General features: G+C 46.6%; 1 protein-coding gene across 3 annotated transcripts in view; it reads left to right on the forward strand.

The window, feature by feature from the left end:
* The window catches only part of LOC126985452 (histone-lysine N-methyltransferase PRDM16-like), a 124,907-nt gene that overhangs the window by 53,571 nt on the left and 55,479 nt on the right, over positions 1-15,857 (forward strand). For 2 of the 3 annotated variants that reach the window (XM_050840341.1, XM_050840362.1), the window contains exon 1: positions 9,041-9,628. The exons of the other annotated variant lie outside the window; for it this stretch is intronic. In XM_050840341.1, coding sequence (XP_050696298.1) covers positions 9,589-9,628 — 40 coding nt within the window. In that variant the 5' untranslated portion in view covers positions 9,041-9,588. Of the gene's footprint in view, positions 1-9,040; positions 9,629-15,857 lie in introns of those variants that run through there. 3 annotated transcript variants of the gene reach the window in all.

Genomic DNA, 15,857 nt, shown 5'->3' on the forward strand with positions numbered 1-15,857 from the left:
GGAAAAGGAGAAAGGAATGGAACGGGGGGAGAGGCATGGAAGGAGAAACAGGAGTAAGGGTGAATGAGGTCAGGGAGAAAGAGGAGGTGAGTAGCATAAAGAAGGACAGATGAGGGAGTATATAGTAGGGTGAGCATAAGGGTGAGGGGGTAATGAGGGGAAGGGTGAGGGAGGTAATGAGGAGTGCAGGAGGTTAGGGTGAAAGGGAAATGTGTTTATGTAAAAGAGACAGGGGAGGGTGAGCGGAAGGGGGAGGGGAAAACATATGAGGGTGAGGGGGTAGTGAGGAGAAGGGTGAAGGAGGAAAGGGGAAAAGAGAAATGAGGGTGTGGCGAGGGAGGGTGAAGGGGGTGAAGGGGGTGCAGGAGGGGCTGTAAGGGTGTTCCTATCCTCACATTTCCTCAGGCATCGTCACCCTCATATCTCAAGCGTTGGGGAGATGCCCTATTATACAGCTCCTCCTCCTCCTCCTCCTCCTCCTCTTTCCCGTCCTCTTCTTCCTCCTCCATCTCCTCTTACTCGTCCTCCTCCTCCTCTTCCTCTTTCCCGTCCTCTTCTTCCTCCTCCACCTCCTCTTACTCGTCCTACTCCTCCTCCTCCTCTTTCTCGTCCTCTTTTTTCCTCCTCCACCTCCTCTTACTCGTCCTCCTCCTCCTCCTCCTCTTTCTCGTCCTCTTCTTCCTCCTCCATCTCCTCTTACTCGTCCTACTCCTCCTCCTCCTCTTTCTCGTCCTCTTCTTCCTCCTCCACCTCCTCTTACTCGTCCTCCTCCTCCTCTTTCTCGTCCTCTTCTTCCTCCTCCACCTCCTCTTACTCGTCCTCCTCCTCCTCCTCCTCTGTCTCGTCCTCCTCTTCCTCCTCCATCTCCTCTTACTCGTCCTCCTCCTCCTCTTTCTCGTCCTCTTCTTCCTCCTCCATCTCCTCTTACTCGTCCTACTCCTCCTCCTCCTCCTCTTTCTCGTCCTCTTCTTCCTCCTCCACCTCCTCTAACTCGTCCTCCTCCTCCTCCTCTTTCTCGTCCTCTTTTTCCTCCTCCACCTCCTCTAACTCGTCCTCCTCCTCCTCTTTCTCGTCCTCTTTTTCCTCCTCCACCTCCTCTAACTCGTCCTCCTCCTCCTCTTTCTCGTCCTCTTCTTCCTCCTCCATCTCCTCTTACTCGTCCTCCTCCTCCTCTTTCTCGTCCTCTTCTTCCTCCTCCACCTCCTCTTACTCGTCCTCCTCCTCCTCCTCCTCCTCTTTCTCGTTCTCTTTTTCCTCCTCCACCTCCTCTAACTCGTCCTCCTCCTCCTCCTCCTCCTCTTTCTCGTCCTCTTTTTCCTCCTCCACCTCCTCTAACTCGTCCTCCTCCTCCTCCTCCTCCTCTTTCTCGTCATCTCCTCCGCCTCCTTCTCCTCCTTCCATCTCTTCCAAATACACACTCAAGTTATCGCTTCACAGACACTTCTTTAATATCAGTCCTTCCTGGTTTTAGATCAGTTCGCCCTCAAACGCTGCTTTTATTACCGCCTCAATAAATATGTCATCTTTCAAATCGCTTTACCTGAAATTTACATCCTTCAATCTATTTTAGGCTTGTATACCCGTTTATATGATGAATGAAAATGTAACCTCAGGAAAAAGATGGCAGTCAGTTTTAAGCTTTTTTTTGTTTAGGTTAGCTTGTCTTGTTAACTGATATACTTACGGTCTCTCTTACCAATCTACAATTCACAATTCTGCAAACTACAATTTATATTTCTTCACAATCTACAAACTTTAAATCCAACATCTGGTAGAAAAAGATTGAAAAAAAAACTCTCTTACTCCTATTGATGTATCTAAAACTTTTATGTTCCTTCAGTTCTATAGATTTTAATGATCGCCAAATGATAGATCTATAACCTTTTCTTTTCTTTCACCCCCATAAATCCTAAAAATAATATATCTTGCTAACTGACAAATCTATAACCTTTCCCGTCATCTTGCCTTCGTGGTCCCTAAAAATATGGAGTCCCCGGTCCAGGAAGTCTTTGTCAACCATTTAATGCGAGTCTTAGCAAAGTACAGACTCGTGGAATAGTATAAAAAGGAAGAAAATAGAATGAAAGTCGAGTGATCATTTTCCAGTCCAGAGCAAGTAGGAGGAGGTGGAGAAGGAGGAGGAGGTGGAGAAGGAGGAGGAGGAGGAGGAGGAGGAGGAAGACTGGCATGGATGAAGGAAGTAAAAAGGAATATGGGAGTTAGGTTGGAGGGGGCATGGGTAGGGAGGGATTTACTAGAGGGGGTATCTCTCTCTCTCTCTCTCTCTCTCTCTCTCTCTCTCTCTCTCTCTCTCTCTCTCTCTCTCTCTCTCTCTCTCTTAACTTTCCTTTCCCTCGATATCCTTCTTTGCAACGCACATTTACTAGTCCCCTCTACACACACACACACACACACACACACACACACACACACACACACACACACACACACACACACACGTACCCGACCCACACACGCGTACACTCACTCCCCATTACACACCCACACATCTTCCCCGACCTCCCCCTCACACCTTTCCCCGCCCCCCCCACAGGCTGTTTTAATGATGTAGTCGCCGTCCAAAGGTAGGAACCGGAGCGTGAAACCAAATCTAGGGATCCTTTGCACCGGAAGCTCGTCCGCGAACCGCCATTCAGAGCGGGGCATAAAGTGAGAGGCGGAGAGGAGGAGGAGGCACCCCATCTTGGCCCGCTCCTCGTTTTTATGCTGAAGGAGAGGTCTCGATGTAGAGGGGGAGAGGGGGATAGGGAGGATGGGGAGGAAGAGGTATACAAGGGGAGGAGAAGAGAGAGCAAGAAGAGGGGGAGTGGGGAGAGAGGGAGGAAGAGGTATATAAGGGGAGGAGGAGAGAGAGCAAGAAGAGGGGGAGAGGGGAGAGGAAGGGAGAGGTAGAGAGAAGGTGAAGGGGATGGAGGGATAAATAAGGGGAGAGGGAAGGAGTGGTACAGAGAGGGTATTGAGAGGGGGGAGAGAGAGGGAGAGATGTGGAGAGGGAGAGAGAAGAGGGGGAAGGTAAGGAAGGGAGAAAAAGAATGAAGGAGAACTATTATTTTTGGGGGTAAACTTAAAAAGACGGTAAGTTTGAGGTCAAAGCCGAGAGAGAGAGAGAGAGAGAGAGAGAGAGAGAGAGAGAGAGAGAGAGAGAGAGAGAGAGAGAGAGAGAGAGAGAGAGAGAGAGAGAGAGAGAGAGAGAGAGAGAGAGAGAGAGAGAGAGAGAGAGAGAGAGAGTAAAGAAATAATGAATAAAAAACAAATTCAGTCATTTCTCATAATACCCGTTTTCGTGCAGCTAAAAAAATCCACCTCATAAGTCACTTTGGTAGCCAGAAACCATCCAGTGAGTCAGTCAACCAGAAACCGTCCCAGTCAATCAGTAACTACAACAACCAAAAATATCATCACTGGTTTACAAATCACCACATAAACGAGTCAACCAGTCAACCAGAAAAGTCATCAGTCAGCGCATTGGTCCCTAAAACAACCGGTACCTTCTCCAATCAGTCATCCAGTCAGTCAGTCCATCGATCAAACGTTGCCAGAGTCATCCAGTCATCGATTCGCCTTGTTAGTCCATCAGTCAGTCAGGTGTTCATTCAGTAAGTCAGTCAATTGGTTCGTTATATTGAAAGTCAGTCAGCTATTCAGTCAGGTATCCTCAATCAGTCACTCAAGTTACCAGGCAGTAATTAATCAGTCAGTCAGTCAGGTGATCAGGCGTTGAAGCAGTTAGACTCGTACAGTTATTTTGGTCAATCTGTTCATCACTCAATCAGTCAGTCGTTCAACCACTCAGTTAGTCAGTCAGTCATTTCATCCGTCAGTTAACCAGTCAGTCAACCACTCAACTAGCCAGTCAGTTCTTTAGATAGTCATGCAGTCATTCATATACTCAGTCAGTCAGCCATTCAATTAGTCAGTCAGTCAGTAAGTCAATCGGTCAGTCAGCCAGTCATTCAGTCATCCACCAGTTAGCCAGTACCATATCTAGCCGGCAATTCAATAGTCGGTTAGTCACTCAACCAGTCAGTCAACCATTCAGTAAGCCACCAAACCAGCTATAGTAGGTCCTTTAGTCATTAATTGATTCAGTTAGAGAGTCATTCAGTTAGCCATTCCTTCCTTTTTTCCTTCCTTCAGTCAGTCAGTCAGTCAGTCAGTCACCGCCGCAGCCAGCCAGCCAGCGGTCCTCAGGTCACGCGCCGCCGCACATCGCCGCTAAAGGAAAGCATAAACTTGAATATAATTTTGGGAAGTGTGAGTCGCGAGCAGGGAAGGTCTCGGGGCTGAGGAGCGTGTGTGCTTTTGGAGAGGCAGGCAAGCAGGCAGGCAGGCAGGCAGGTAAGCAGAAAGGTGAACAAGTAAGGAGGTAGACAGGTGAATAGATAAAAAGGTAGAAAGGTAGACAGGTGAGCAAGCACGTAAGTAGATAGACGAAAGCAGGCAAGTAGACAAGAGGGAAAAAGATAGGGAGTTAAATGCAACCTCAATTACCTGCTGCAATGATTACTACTACTACTACTACTACTACTACTACTACTACTACTACTACTACTACTACTACTACTACGACTACTACTACTGTTTGCATTTTGTTTACTATAGTCCTCCTCGGCTCCTTCCTCTCTATTTTCTTTCTCCTCTTCCCTTTCTCTTCCCCCTCGCCCTGTCTCATCAGCTCTCTTTGTGACCTCAAGTTCCCGTGTTTCCTTTTCGCCTGAGGTCGTCGGGGTCACCATCAGGGTAACAGGCGATCTGTCAAGGTCACGTGAGGTCACCCTTGCCCGAGCACGTGTCACAATTTGTCACACTGTAAACTGCGGGTTCTGTGTCACCTCTCTCTCTCTCTCTCTCTCTCTCTCTCTCTCTCTCTCTCTCTCTCTCTCTCTCTCTCTCTCTCTCTCTCTCTCTGTTTCAGTAGAGAGAGAGAGAGAGAGAGAGAGAGAGAGAGAGAGAGAGAGAGAGAGAGAGAGAGAGAGAGAGAGAGAGAGAGAGAGAGAGAGAGAGAGAGAGAGAGAGAGAGAGAGAGAGAGAGAGAGAGAGAGAGGGAGAAAGAGAGAGAGAAGGGAGAAAGAGAGAGAGAAGGGAGAGAATGAGAGAGTGAGTGAGGGAAAGTCTATAGTGAGGGAGGGAGAGGGGAGGGGGAGGCGGGTGAGAAGTACAGAGGGGGAGAGAGAGAGAGAGAGAAGGAGAGAGGGAGAGAGAGAAAGAGAGGGAGGGAGGGAGGGAGGGAAGGTGAGAGGTGGTAATGGAGAAGACTGTTGCCTCCTTTGTCAGGCTTCTTCGCCGTCAGGAGGAGAACGTCAAATGAGGAGGAATGATTAATGGCGTGTGTGTGTGTGTGTGTGTGTGTGTGTGTGTGTGTGTGTGTGTGTGTGTTCGAAAAATGGATGTAATATGAACTGGAGTTACCTGACGATGTATTTTTTTCCCTCTAACTGGTTTTAACACACACACACACACACACACACACACACACACACACACATACACACATCCCCCTCCCCTATCCCCCCCTCCCCCCCACACTTATAATCTTCATCATTCCACGTCCATCCATCGCCCCTCCCACACGTTTTCCTTCCCATTCTCTACATCGGGGACGAATCTTTACATTTCCACATTTATTTGGATCCGATTTTCCTCTTCCCTTCACCCTAAAAACGCGTTAAACTCCCTCTGCCCTCTTTGCTATGCCTCTTTACCCTTCTCTCTCTCCCTTTTTTTCTCCTCTTTACGTTCCCCTCTGAACTCATACGCCTCTTCCCTTTTACTTTCCTTCCGCTTCCTCTCCCTCTCTCTTCTCTTCCCTCTCGCTTTCAAATCACCAAAGTCAGTCAGACCCTCGTTTCTCTCTAATGTAAATGTCACACTCCCCACAAACCTAAAAGGGAAGGGAAAGAGAAGAGAAGGGAAGGGAAGGGAAGGAAAGGGAAAGGAATGGAAGGGAAGGGGAGGGAAGGTGAGGGAAGGGAAAGAGAAGGGAAGGGATGGGAAGGGAAGGGAAGGGAAGGGAAAGGGATGGGAAATGAAAGGGAAGGGAAAGGAAGTGAAAGGAAGGGAAGAGAAGGGAAGGGAAAGATAAAGGGAGGGAAGGCGAAGGATGGGGAAACGCAGAGGGAAGAGGAAGAGGAAGAGGATAGAAGAGGAAACAGAAGAGAAGGAAGGAAAGGAAGGAGGAATGAAAAGAAGAATTGAGGGAAAGTGAGGGGAAGGATAAGAGATGAAAACAGGGGAAAGGAGGAGAGGAAGGAGAAGAGAGAGAGAAAATGGAGAATCAGAAAGGGAGAGGTGAGGGGAGAGAGTAAGGGGAGACAACTGTGATGGTAGGAGGGAAGGAAGGAAGAGGGGAGAGGGGAGTGAGGTGTAGGAAAGAGTGAATGGAGAGAGAGGGGAAAGAGAGGGAGGGTGAGGCAAGAGAGGGTGAGGGGGAAAGAGGGAGAGGAGGGAGGGGAGCACGGAGGGAGGGAGAGAGGGAGGAAGGAAGGGAGGTCATCAAAGGTGGGGGAGGCGTGTTAATGGGTGTGTCCGAGGGAAGTGTGAGGTCACTTTTCGGAGGTCGTGTGTGTGTGTGTGTGTGTGTGTGTGTGTGTGTGTGTGTTGACAATGATTAATGCTAAGGGAGAATCAATTAACCCGAAGAAAAGACGCAGCTAATAGAGACATCGGATTCACCTATTAATCACCTGAAACACCTGAGCAGAGGATCCAACGCCGAATATAAAAAGTATCCAACGCCGAGTATAAAAAGTATCCAACGCCGAGTATAAAAAGTATCCAACGCCGAATATAAAAAGTATCCAACGCCGAGTATAAAAAGTATCCAACGCCGAGTATAAAAAGTATCCAACGCCGAATATAAAAAGTATCCAACGCCGAGTATAAAAAGGATCCAACGCCGAGTATAAAAAGTATAAAAAAAGTATAAAAAAGTATAAAAAAGTATAAAAGTATAAAAAAGTATAAAAAAAACATTAAGGTAAACTATTTTCCTATTATTCTCTACCTTTTCCTCTCCTAAAATTTTCCCCCTTAAACTTGACGCCAAGGATAAATAAAGAGAAAATAATAAACGAATTGGTGAACTGTTTTTCTTTTCTTCTCTTTCTTTTTCACTCTTAAAATCTTCGCCCTTAAACTTGACGTACTGAATAAGGAAAAGAAAGTGCAAGATCAATTTTCTGTTTTTTTTTTTTCAGTTATATTATTCTTTTATTGCTAAAATTCTATACAGCCTTGAACCTTATATTTAGCACACTACAAAAAAAAAAAAAGAGGATATATGTTAGAGGTTTTCCGATTACATATTAACTTTCCTCACCGCTCTTTTCTTTTTCCCTCATTATTTTTTGACATATTTTCTACGATTATGAATATACGAATGTCATTACTATATTTGATAACTATATATGCATTGACTCCTCTCAGTAACCTTCTGTAGACATAAGACACTTGCTACCTCTCTAAGACATGATACTATGGCTGGCTTTGTGTCTAATCTTTGTTATGCTGAGGAGGAGGAGGAGGAGGAGGAGGAGTAGTTGATCTTGAGGGAGAGGGGAGAGGAAGGGAGAAAGGGAAGGGAAGGGTTGTTGGCCGTGACTGTGTGTGTGTGTGTGTGTGTGTGTGTGTGTGTGTGTGTGTGTGTGTGTGTGTGTGTGTGTATTTATGATCGATGGGAACCAACTGTTGTCCGGCTGAAAGAGAGGGAGGGAGGGAGAGGGAGTGGGAGAGGGAGAGAGAGGAGGAGGAGGAGGAGGAGGGAAGGGGATTAAAGAAAGAAACATTGCTACGTGAGTGAGAAACAAGACAAAGACGGGACAAACGGAGCCACCAAACAGAACAACGGGTAACGGCGTCGCGGTGAACAGATAAAATCAATGTTGAAGTACCAAAAGCAACACTCGAGGCCGTAAAACGACACACTAGTTAACCAAGCGAGACGCACCAATCACCACCTATCGCCACCTGCCCCCTGAACACCTGGAGGCACTAATAGGCGCTGCAGGTGAGGCCGAGGAGCTTCTGGTATCTGAGGGAGTAGCAATCGCGGTGTTACTTTCGTCTGTGCCTCGGGGAGCGTCAGGGCGCACGCCACTTTCTGCTCAGGAGCGGCGAGGGGCGGGCGAGGGAGGGAATCTGACTCCGAGGCGATTTATTGGAAGGTGGAGGACGAGGAGGAAGGAGAGAAAGAAAGAAAGGGAGAGAGGGAAAGAGTAGGAAGGGAGGTGCGTCAGTTCGGTGGTGGTGGTAGCGGTGGTGGTGGAGGACAACGAAGAGGGAGACAGAGAGAGGAACAGAGAGAAAGAGTAGGAGGGTAAGGAAGGTGCGTCAGTTCGGCAGTAGTGGCGGTGGCGGTGGTGGCGGCAGTACTGTCCATTGATTGTCGATGGTGAGAATGCCGGAGAGAAACGCCACATTGTAAATAATTATTCAAAAAATTTCCATTAAGTCTGAAGGTTTACGAGGGTGGGGGGCGAGGGGCGGCAGAGGGGGGCAGGGGGGGGCGTCGCTGTGTCAACAAGAAGAGTCTTGAGGCCGGACGCGCTCCTCTATTGATCACTTAAGGTAATGGACTCCGCGAGGACATAAAACAGCGGTATTGTGCCCGAACTCTTTATCCTCCAAAGGTCTGGGAACGGCGGCGAGAGGCAGCCTGCGGCCCTCCACGCAGGCTGCAGGGCGCCCTTGCCTTGTGGTGTGGAGGAACCAAGCGACGGCGGTGGTGGTGGTGGCGGCGGCAGAGCGGCGTTGTCAGCCTCGTCAGAAATATGAAGTGATTCCGGGTGGAGCGTGCCCGCGCGGCCACTCCAGCGGGCGGCTAATGGGGCGTGAGAGGCCCGCCGCCCGCCGCCCAGCCCGCCCGCCGGTGTACGTAACGAGGCCACTAAGGACGGCAGGGAGACGCATTACTCCCGCGCCGTCCAGGGCACTGTAGATCAAATTGTCTTGCGAGGGGGGGAGTGTGGCAGGCTGGGGGTGGGGGGGGGGGGCGGAAGCAACGACACAGGGCGAGGACGGCCGCTTCGAGGCCCGAGATCTCGTTCCTCCCTCGCCTCAAATGCCGACCTGGTTATGAACACCCAAGTACGTGATTTCCGTCCCTTTCCATTAGGAATAAACTTCAATATAGCGGTGGTTTTACATGCTGGTGAAGCGATAGCGGCGGCTCGGGTGGAGATGTGTCGCGGAGCGCCATTGGCCGGCGGCGGCGGGCCAGGCTCCGCCCCGTGCCGCCCGCTCCGCCCCTGCGACGCGCCGGAGATGAGCGTAAGACGTTTCTTCTGCCGAGATTCATTCGCGGCCGGGACCTGGGAGGACGCGGCGACTGTCCTTCCGTGTCCTGTGTAGCCTTCGCCCCGCCTCCCGCTGGCCCTGCCCCGCCAGGAACTGCCCCGCCGACACCCGCGACGCACCGACTCGTGCAGTGCCGCGGCAAACCTTGACTAGGATAGTGGGTGTTAGTGCCAAGACAGTGCCAGTGACAGTAACACTTCCCGGGCCGCAGCACCACCACCACCACCACTGACAACACCACAACATCACTGACAGGGAGGGAGACACCCGGCCATGACTTCCCTCCTCTTCCCTCCTCCCCAGGACAATCTAGGTGAGTACCCTTCCCTTCGCCCTCCGTTCCTCGCTCCCTCCCTTCCTCCCACGCTCGTAACATCGTAATTCACTCTCGTGTCGTGTCAGAAGTTTGATCAATCGGCTCGTCAATATATTTATGGCGAAGACAACATTGGTTCGGCCTCCACATTTTTTATACGGAACAATCGACGCATAGTCCTCAGACACAACACCAGTCGGAGGCAGCGCCCATTACCGCCTTGAGGGAAACCGCATCACGCCTCACTGGGTCAGCGGCGGGGCCTCACTCACGCGGACAGACGGGGAAACATGACGGCGGGATGGGCGGCCGAGGCACCCACCGCTGGACACTCACAGGATGGCGGCAGACTACATGTTGTCTGCTCGCTTTAGACTCCTTCCGCTAACAGTCACGTTCACTATCAGATACACTGGACTTCTTAACGTTAACTACAACCTTATGTATCAATTCGGTGGTTGAGGAACACTTTTAAACGTTGCCATAACACTACGCGAACCCCTATAAATCTCTCTTTGACAGTATCGCTAATAAAAACCTAATAGCAATGGACACCTCTGCATGTTCTAGAACCTTGGAGAGTCCTTAACATGCCTTGGAAACACTAATATCGTCACAATAACACAACGCGGGACCCTCACGCCGCCGACGGGAGTGCCGAGGCGGCGGGTCGTGGCGCCCATCGGAGTCGCCCTCAGTAACCTCGACGCCCCGCGGGAGCCGCCGGGCCTCTGTGGTTTTCGATCGCCTCTCGTCGACGCGGGGTAATTGCCGGGTAATTTGGTTACTTCCCGCGGATCGATCCCGAGCCTGTAATGATCATCAGGATTAGAGCTCAGGGCGGGCGGCGGCCACTTACCGCTCCTCCTCCTGTCCCTGTCCTTCCTCCTCCCTTGCTTGGTTCCCCTCCGTCCTGCCTGCCCTGTCCTCACCGTCTCCTGCTCTTATCCATAACCTCTGTCTTACTGCCACCCTCCTTTCACGTCCTCTCTGTCTCCCTGCCCTGTCGAATTTCTCGTCTTATACCATTTTCTCCCTCACCTGACACCCTTATGCTCTGTTCTCTCTGTTTCCATGTTTTTCACTTTATCCTCAATGCCCCTGTCTGTCTCTTTGTTGCCCGATCTTTCTTGTCTTCCAGCTGTCACTCTGCCACCCTGCAATATCTTCTCTCCGCCATTCCCGCCTACATCTCCTTCTACTGTGTCAGGGTTGTCTGGCGCCGCGGCACTCACGCACACATACTCGCACACCCACGCAGGAGTCAGCAATGCCGAGGCCGCCTGAATAATACGTGAATAACACCTGAACAACACTGGAGCGACACCCGGCTAACCCGTGTCCGGTGCATAATTTATCCGCCTCCACTTGACTCTGTGTTGCGTCTCTCCTTCGTGTCCTTGTTGGCTGGCGACTTTGTATAGCGCTCTTGTGCAACACTTCATTCTTGGCTTGTGTGTTGCGTCTGTTTCCGTGTCCTTGTTCGCTCTTGAGTGGTGACTGCGATGGTTTTGTGCAACACTTCTTCTTAGCGTGAATGTTTTGGCTTGCGTCAGACAGCGTGGATAAGCTTATTTCAGTTCCGCCAATTTCTATTTTATCTTCTTCCTTTCCTTTTGCCAGCTTAAGTTTTGCTTCTGTACAGGATCACAATTATTGACTGAGATAAGCCGGTCTGTTTCTTTCACGAATTTATATTGTTCTCGAGTCGATCTCATGTTGACAATAATTTTATGTTAACTCTCTTGAATATACTGTAATATGAGCCGTGGTCTTCAACGCTGACTTACATCGGGAATCCAAGAACAAATGTGTGCTTCCTTTCCGGCTACTCTTCGGTTATGAAATCAATAGTTCTCTTTGATCTTTAGGGGAATTCTGACTCCAACAATCAGTGGCGTAAATTGTGCTCTGCCTTGTTAATTTATATCAGGACCCAAGGATATTATGTTTCCTTCTTCCTCGGGTTAGGAAATCAATAATGTTAACTTCGATTGCTCTTCACCCGAATTCTAAATCGAGTATCTGCGGTGAAATTTGTGGGCTGAGACGTATATCATGAACTCAAGATTATGTTTTCTCTCCTTAGGTCATGAAATCAATATTGTTCCCTTAGATTGCTCTTCACCCGAATTCTAAATCGAGTATCTGCGGTGAAATTTGTGGGTTGACACTTATATCATGAACTCAAGATTATGTTTCCTCTCCTTAGGTCATGAAATCAATATTGTTCCTTTTGATTGCTCTTTGGCAGAATTCTAACTCCATCAATCTGAGGTGTAATTTGTGGTCAGCCTTGTTAATTTATATCAGGAACCAGAGAAGATTATATTTCCCTTCCTCTTCGGTTAGGAAATCAATAACTCTCCTTTGCCCCTTGTTGGCGGCACACTATCGCTCCTCAGCAATAATCGGTGTAATAAGCGGACTTTTATATTAACCCGATGATTAATTTGTTTTCTCTTATTCATGGTAAAAAATTATAAATCATTCTCATCGATTGCCCGTCGGCGGGATGCTGAATCTCTTTAGCAATCAGTGGTCCAATTTGTCAATCAATTATATTCATTTATATTAGAAACCCACTAAATCATAAGTCTTCATTGTTTTGAGAACCTAATATTTTTTTTTACGGCAATATCAATAGAACCTTTTTTTTTCGTGTTTTGTTTTTTTCTTTACGGGAGGAAAAAAAAATTACCATCCTCAGAAAACAAGTCAATCTTTTTTCGGGTGATGCCTTTTGTCTTATTGTTTTTAGGAGCTTAATTTCCTCCCCTCGTGGCCGCCGCGCATTATTTAGCGGTCAGGGGCACGCTCGGCCGTCAAGGGGTGCGGTAAGGGGCCGTGTGGTCAATTTAGAGGCACATTAATTACCCGCGAGGCCCTGATGAAAAGTGCGACGAGTTGATGAAATTACAAAGTCCTGTTGAGGTCAGTTCAGAGGAATATTGATCACCCGGGAAGGCACAGGAATTTATGGCAAGTTGTATTGGAAATTATGTCCGTCTATTTTTCGTCTATTTGAAGTTAAACATTACAATCAGTCTTTTTTTTTTATCAAGCATCCATGGAGTTATGACGCTGCTTATTTTGTATCCTCCTCCATCCACACATTTTAATTTTTGATTCGTTCTTATGATTTCTATTTTTTTTTTTTTTTGTGTAGTTACTTTTATGTACAATTTGGGATGCCGATGCTGTTACTACTACTACTACTACTACTACTACTACTACTACTACTACTACTACTACTACTACTACTACTATTTTAACCACTATAGATTTTGGTTTTACTTATATATACACATTTTTCAGCAATCATTTCCTTCTTAAAACAATACTACTACTTCTACTACCACTAACACTACCACTACTACTACCACTAATACTACCACCACCAATATTATATCACTTCTACAGCTAATAAACTCGGGCTCTTTCTCTCTTTCATAAACCATCGACTTCTTTTAGCTTTCCTTTTTAATCCTTCCTTTTGTTCTCGCTCGCGTCTTTCATCGGCGGGGCGCGGGGCGAGGCGAGGCGAGGGCTTGATAGGCACCTTTTGTTCCCCTGCGCCTCTCGTCCTCCTGTGATTCCCGCTCCTGTGGTATTCCTGTTTTTTCAAAGTTAATTTATCCCTCTTTTGTTCTTTCCCTCCTTCTCTCTCTCTCTCTCTCTCTCTCTCTCTCTCTCTCTCTCTCTCTCTCTCTCTCTCTCTCTCTCTCTCTCTCTCTCTCTCTCAACTGGTATAGATTTTGCACTTCATAGCTTCTTATATTTTTTTCTCTTTCATCCTCTTTTCGCGTTATTACTCTCTCTCTCTCTCTCGCGGGTTCTCGGTATCTGGCCTCGTCTGTTTCACGCCCAGGACGAGACACGACTTGGTTTATGGCACTGTACGTCTCCAGCCAACCGCCGCTCGCCTCCCCGCCATGAAATATTAATGTCTCCCCAGAACTGTTTTCGGGAGCCTCTGTTTATGGACGAGGTATTGGCAGGGCTTTAAATGTTGTCTGATAGGGGCTGTTATTTTTTTTCTCTGGTTTATTTCCTGTTTTTTTTTTCCTATTTATTTGCATTAAGTTTGGGTTTTGTTTAAGTCAGTTTCAGGCTCAGTTTTATGGATGTCGTATCGGCAAAACCTAATTATTTTTTTCTTGTTTCCCTGTTGTTTTCTTTAGCTGTTTTTTTCTTTTCTTTCTTATTCGTTTCTGGTTTTCTCCTGTTTTCTTTCTTTGTTTTTCCTTTTTCCTTTTTATTTATTTTCCGTTGGTGTCTTGCTTTCTTTCCCTCTGTAGCTCATTTTTCCTTTTTCTTTCTGTAATTATTTTTCGATTCATGTATTTTGGGCATTTTTATTGGGTTCCTTTTTTTGTTTAAATTTTCTATCTTTTTCCCTTTTTTATTGACAGGTTTACTTATAATTAGTTATTTTGCTTCGGTTTTTATTGACTTGGAAAGAATGTTGTTTAGTTTCTAATATTTTTCGGTTTTTCCAAATTGTTTTCCTCACTTCCTATCTATTTTACATTTTCAATTTTTTCCATATATTATTTATTAACCTTCCTTTTCCTTGACCTGAATAATATTACATAGGCTTTTATTTGTTTTGTCTTCGCCTGTTTTTTTTTTTGCTATCTCATATATTGCATTTTCGTTTTTTCATATCTTTCCAGTTATGATCATTTTTCTAGTTAACTATTTTTTAGACTTGCTGAGACATCTAAGAACGTCCAACACTTACAAGGTTTATTTTTGTTATCTCCTCTTAGTTTAGTTCCTTGGTTTATCTCTCATTCATCTTTTTATGTTATTATTAATTTCTTTCTTATTATTTCTCTATCTTCGGTTTTTGCTTCGAATCTTAACGCTGATGAGGATTAGGTCGCGGTTTTTCGTCCTTTCCTGTTTTTCTTATTGCTTTTTTAGATTCATAAACATATTTTATTCCCGCCGATGAAAGACGCGATCGAGAACAAAAGGAAGGATTAAAAAGGAAGGCTAAAAGAAGTCGATGCTTTATGAAAGAGTGAAAGAGAGCGAGTTTATTAGCTGTAGAAGTGATATGATACTGATGGTGGTAATATTAGTAGAAGAGATCTGAAAGGGTAACTCTGTCTGAGGCCATTTTTCTTCTTTACGCATATTACCGTCGCTTACTCTCATTTTTCAGTCTTTATCTATATTCGCATTGTCCAATATTTTCTTTTGCCGATGGGTGAGGACGCACGGTATGTAGAATTCAGAAGAAAGGCTAAAGGACTAAGAAAAAGTTGGAAAGTTTCGTTTAGTCGGCGCAACATCTGTGGTCATATGTCGGAGAGAGAGAGACAGGAGGGGAAGGAATTTGGGTGTTCATCAATACTTGTTCCCGCATACAAACCATTCCCCTTTGTCTCCGAAGTGCCACAGTCGCTGGAGAGAAAAAAAACGAAAGCACTATAGGATTGCACTTCGGGAGTCGGGGCTACGAGCGAGGCGTGTCTTTATCATCACACGAAGACGGACGGACAGACATTTATAACCCAGGTGCTTAGAGAGCAGGCCGACGCTGTTTGTTCACCCGAGGAGTTACGTCTGTCCGTCCTTACCTGGCTGTTTGTCTACCTGTCGTTTGTTATTCCTGTATTTATTTACCTGATTATTTATGCATGTGATGTGTGTGTTTGTGTGTGTGTGTGTGTGTGTGTGTGTGTGTGTGTGTGTGCCATGAACCCAACGCCATGGACTTTGTAATACATGAACGAGAGAAACGTGTGACCGAAACATATTGAATCGAACAAAACTTTCTCGACGTTATAAATAAATGTAGACGAAAACAATAGAGAAATTCAATATGTCTAACCAAGAGAAGAAAGAAAAACAATATAATAAAAAAAAAACTAAAAAGAATAGTAATGTTAGTAAATTTATAATCAACAACAAAGAAGAAACAAATAAAATAAAGCAAAGAAGTTAAATGAAACGGTATATAAAGCAGAGAAGCAAAGGAGACGGGACTATAAGTTGTTTTTTATTGTTTTTTAGCGTTTATAAAAGAAGAAGGGGGGGGGGGAGGGGGCAGTCACTCACGGCCCACAGAGTAGTTTAAAGGAAGAAAGATAGGAATAATATAATAGTGAAGTGTGTGTGTGTGTGTGTGTGTGTGTGTGTGTGTGTGTGTGTGTGTGTGTGTGTGCGTGCGTGTGTGTTGCCTCGTTTCTCCCTAAATTGTGAAGGTCAT

This window comes from Eriocheir sinensis, chromosome 5 (assembly GCF_024679095.1).
Source record: "Eriocheir sinensis breed Jianghai 21 chromosome 5, ASM2467909v1, whole genome shotgun sequence".
Lineage (NCBI taxonomy): Eukaryota > Metazoa > Arthropoda > Malacostraca > Decapoda > Varunidae > Eriocheir > Eriocheir sinensis.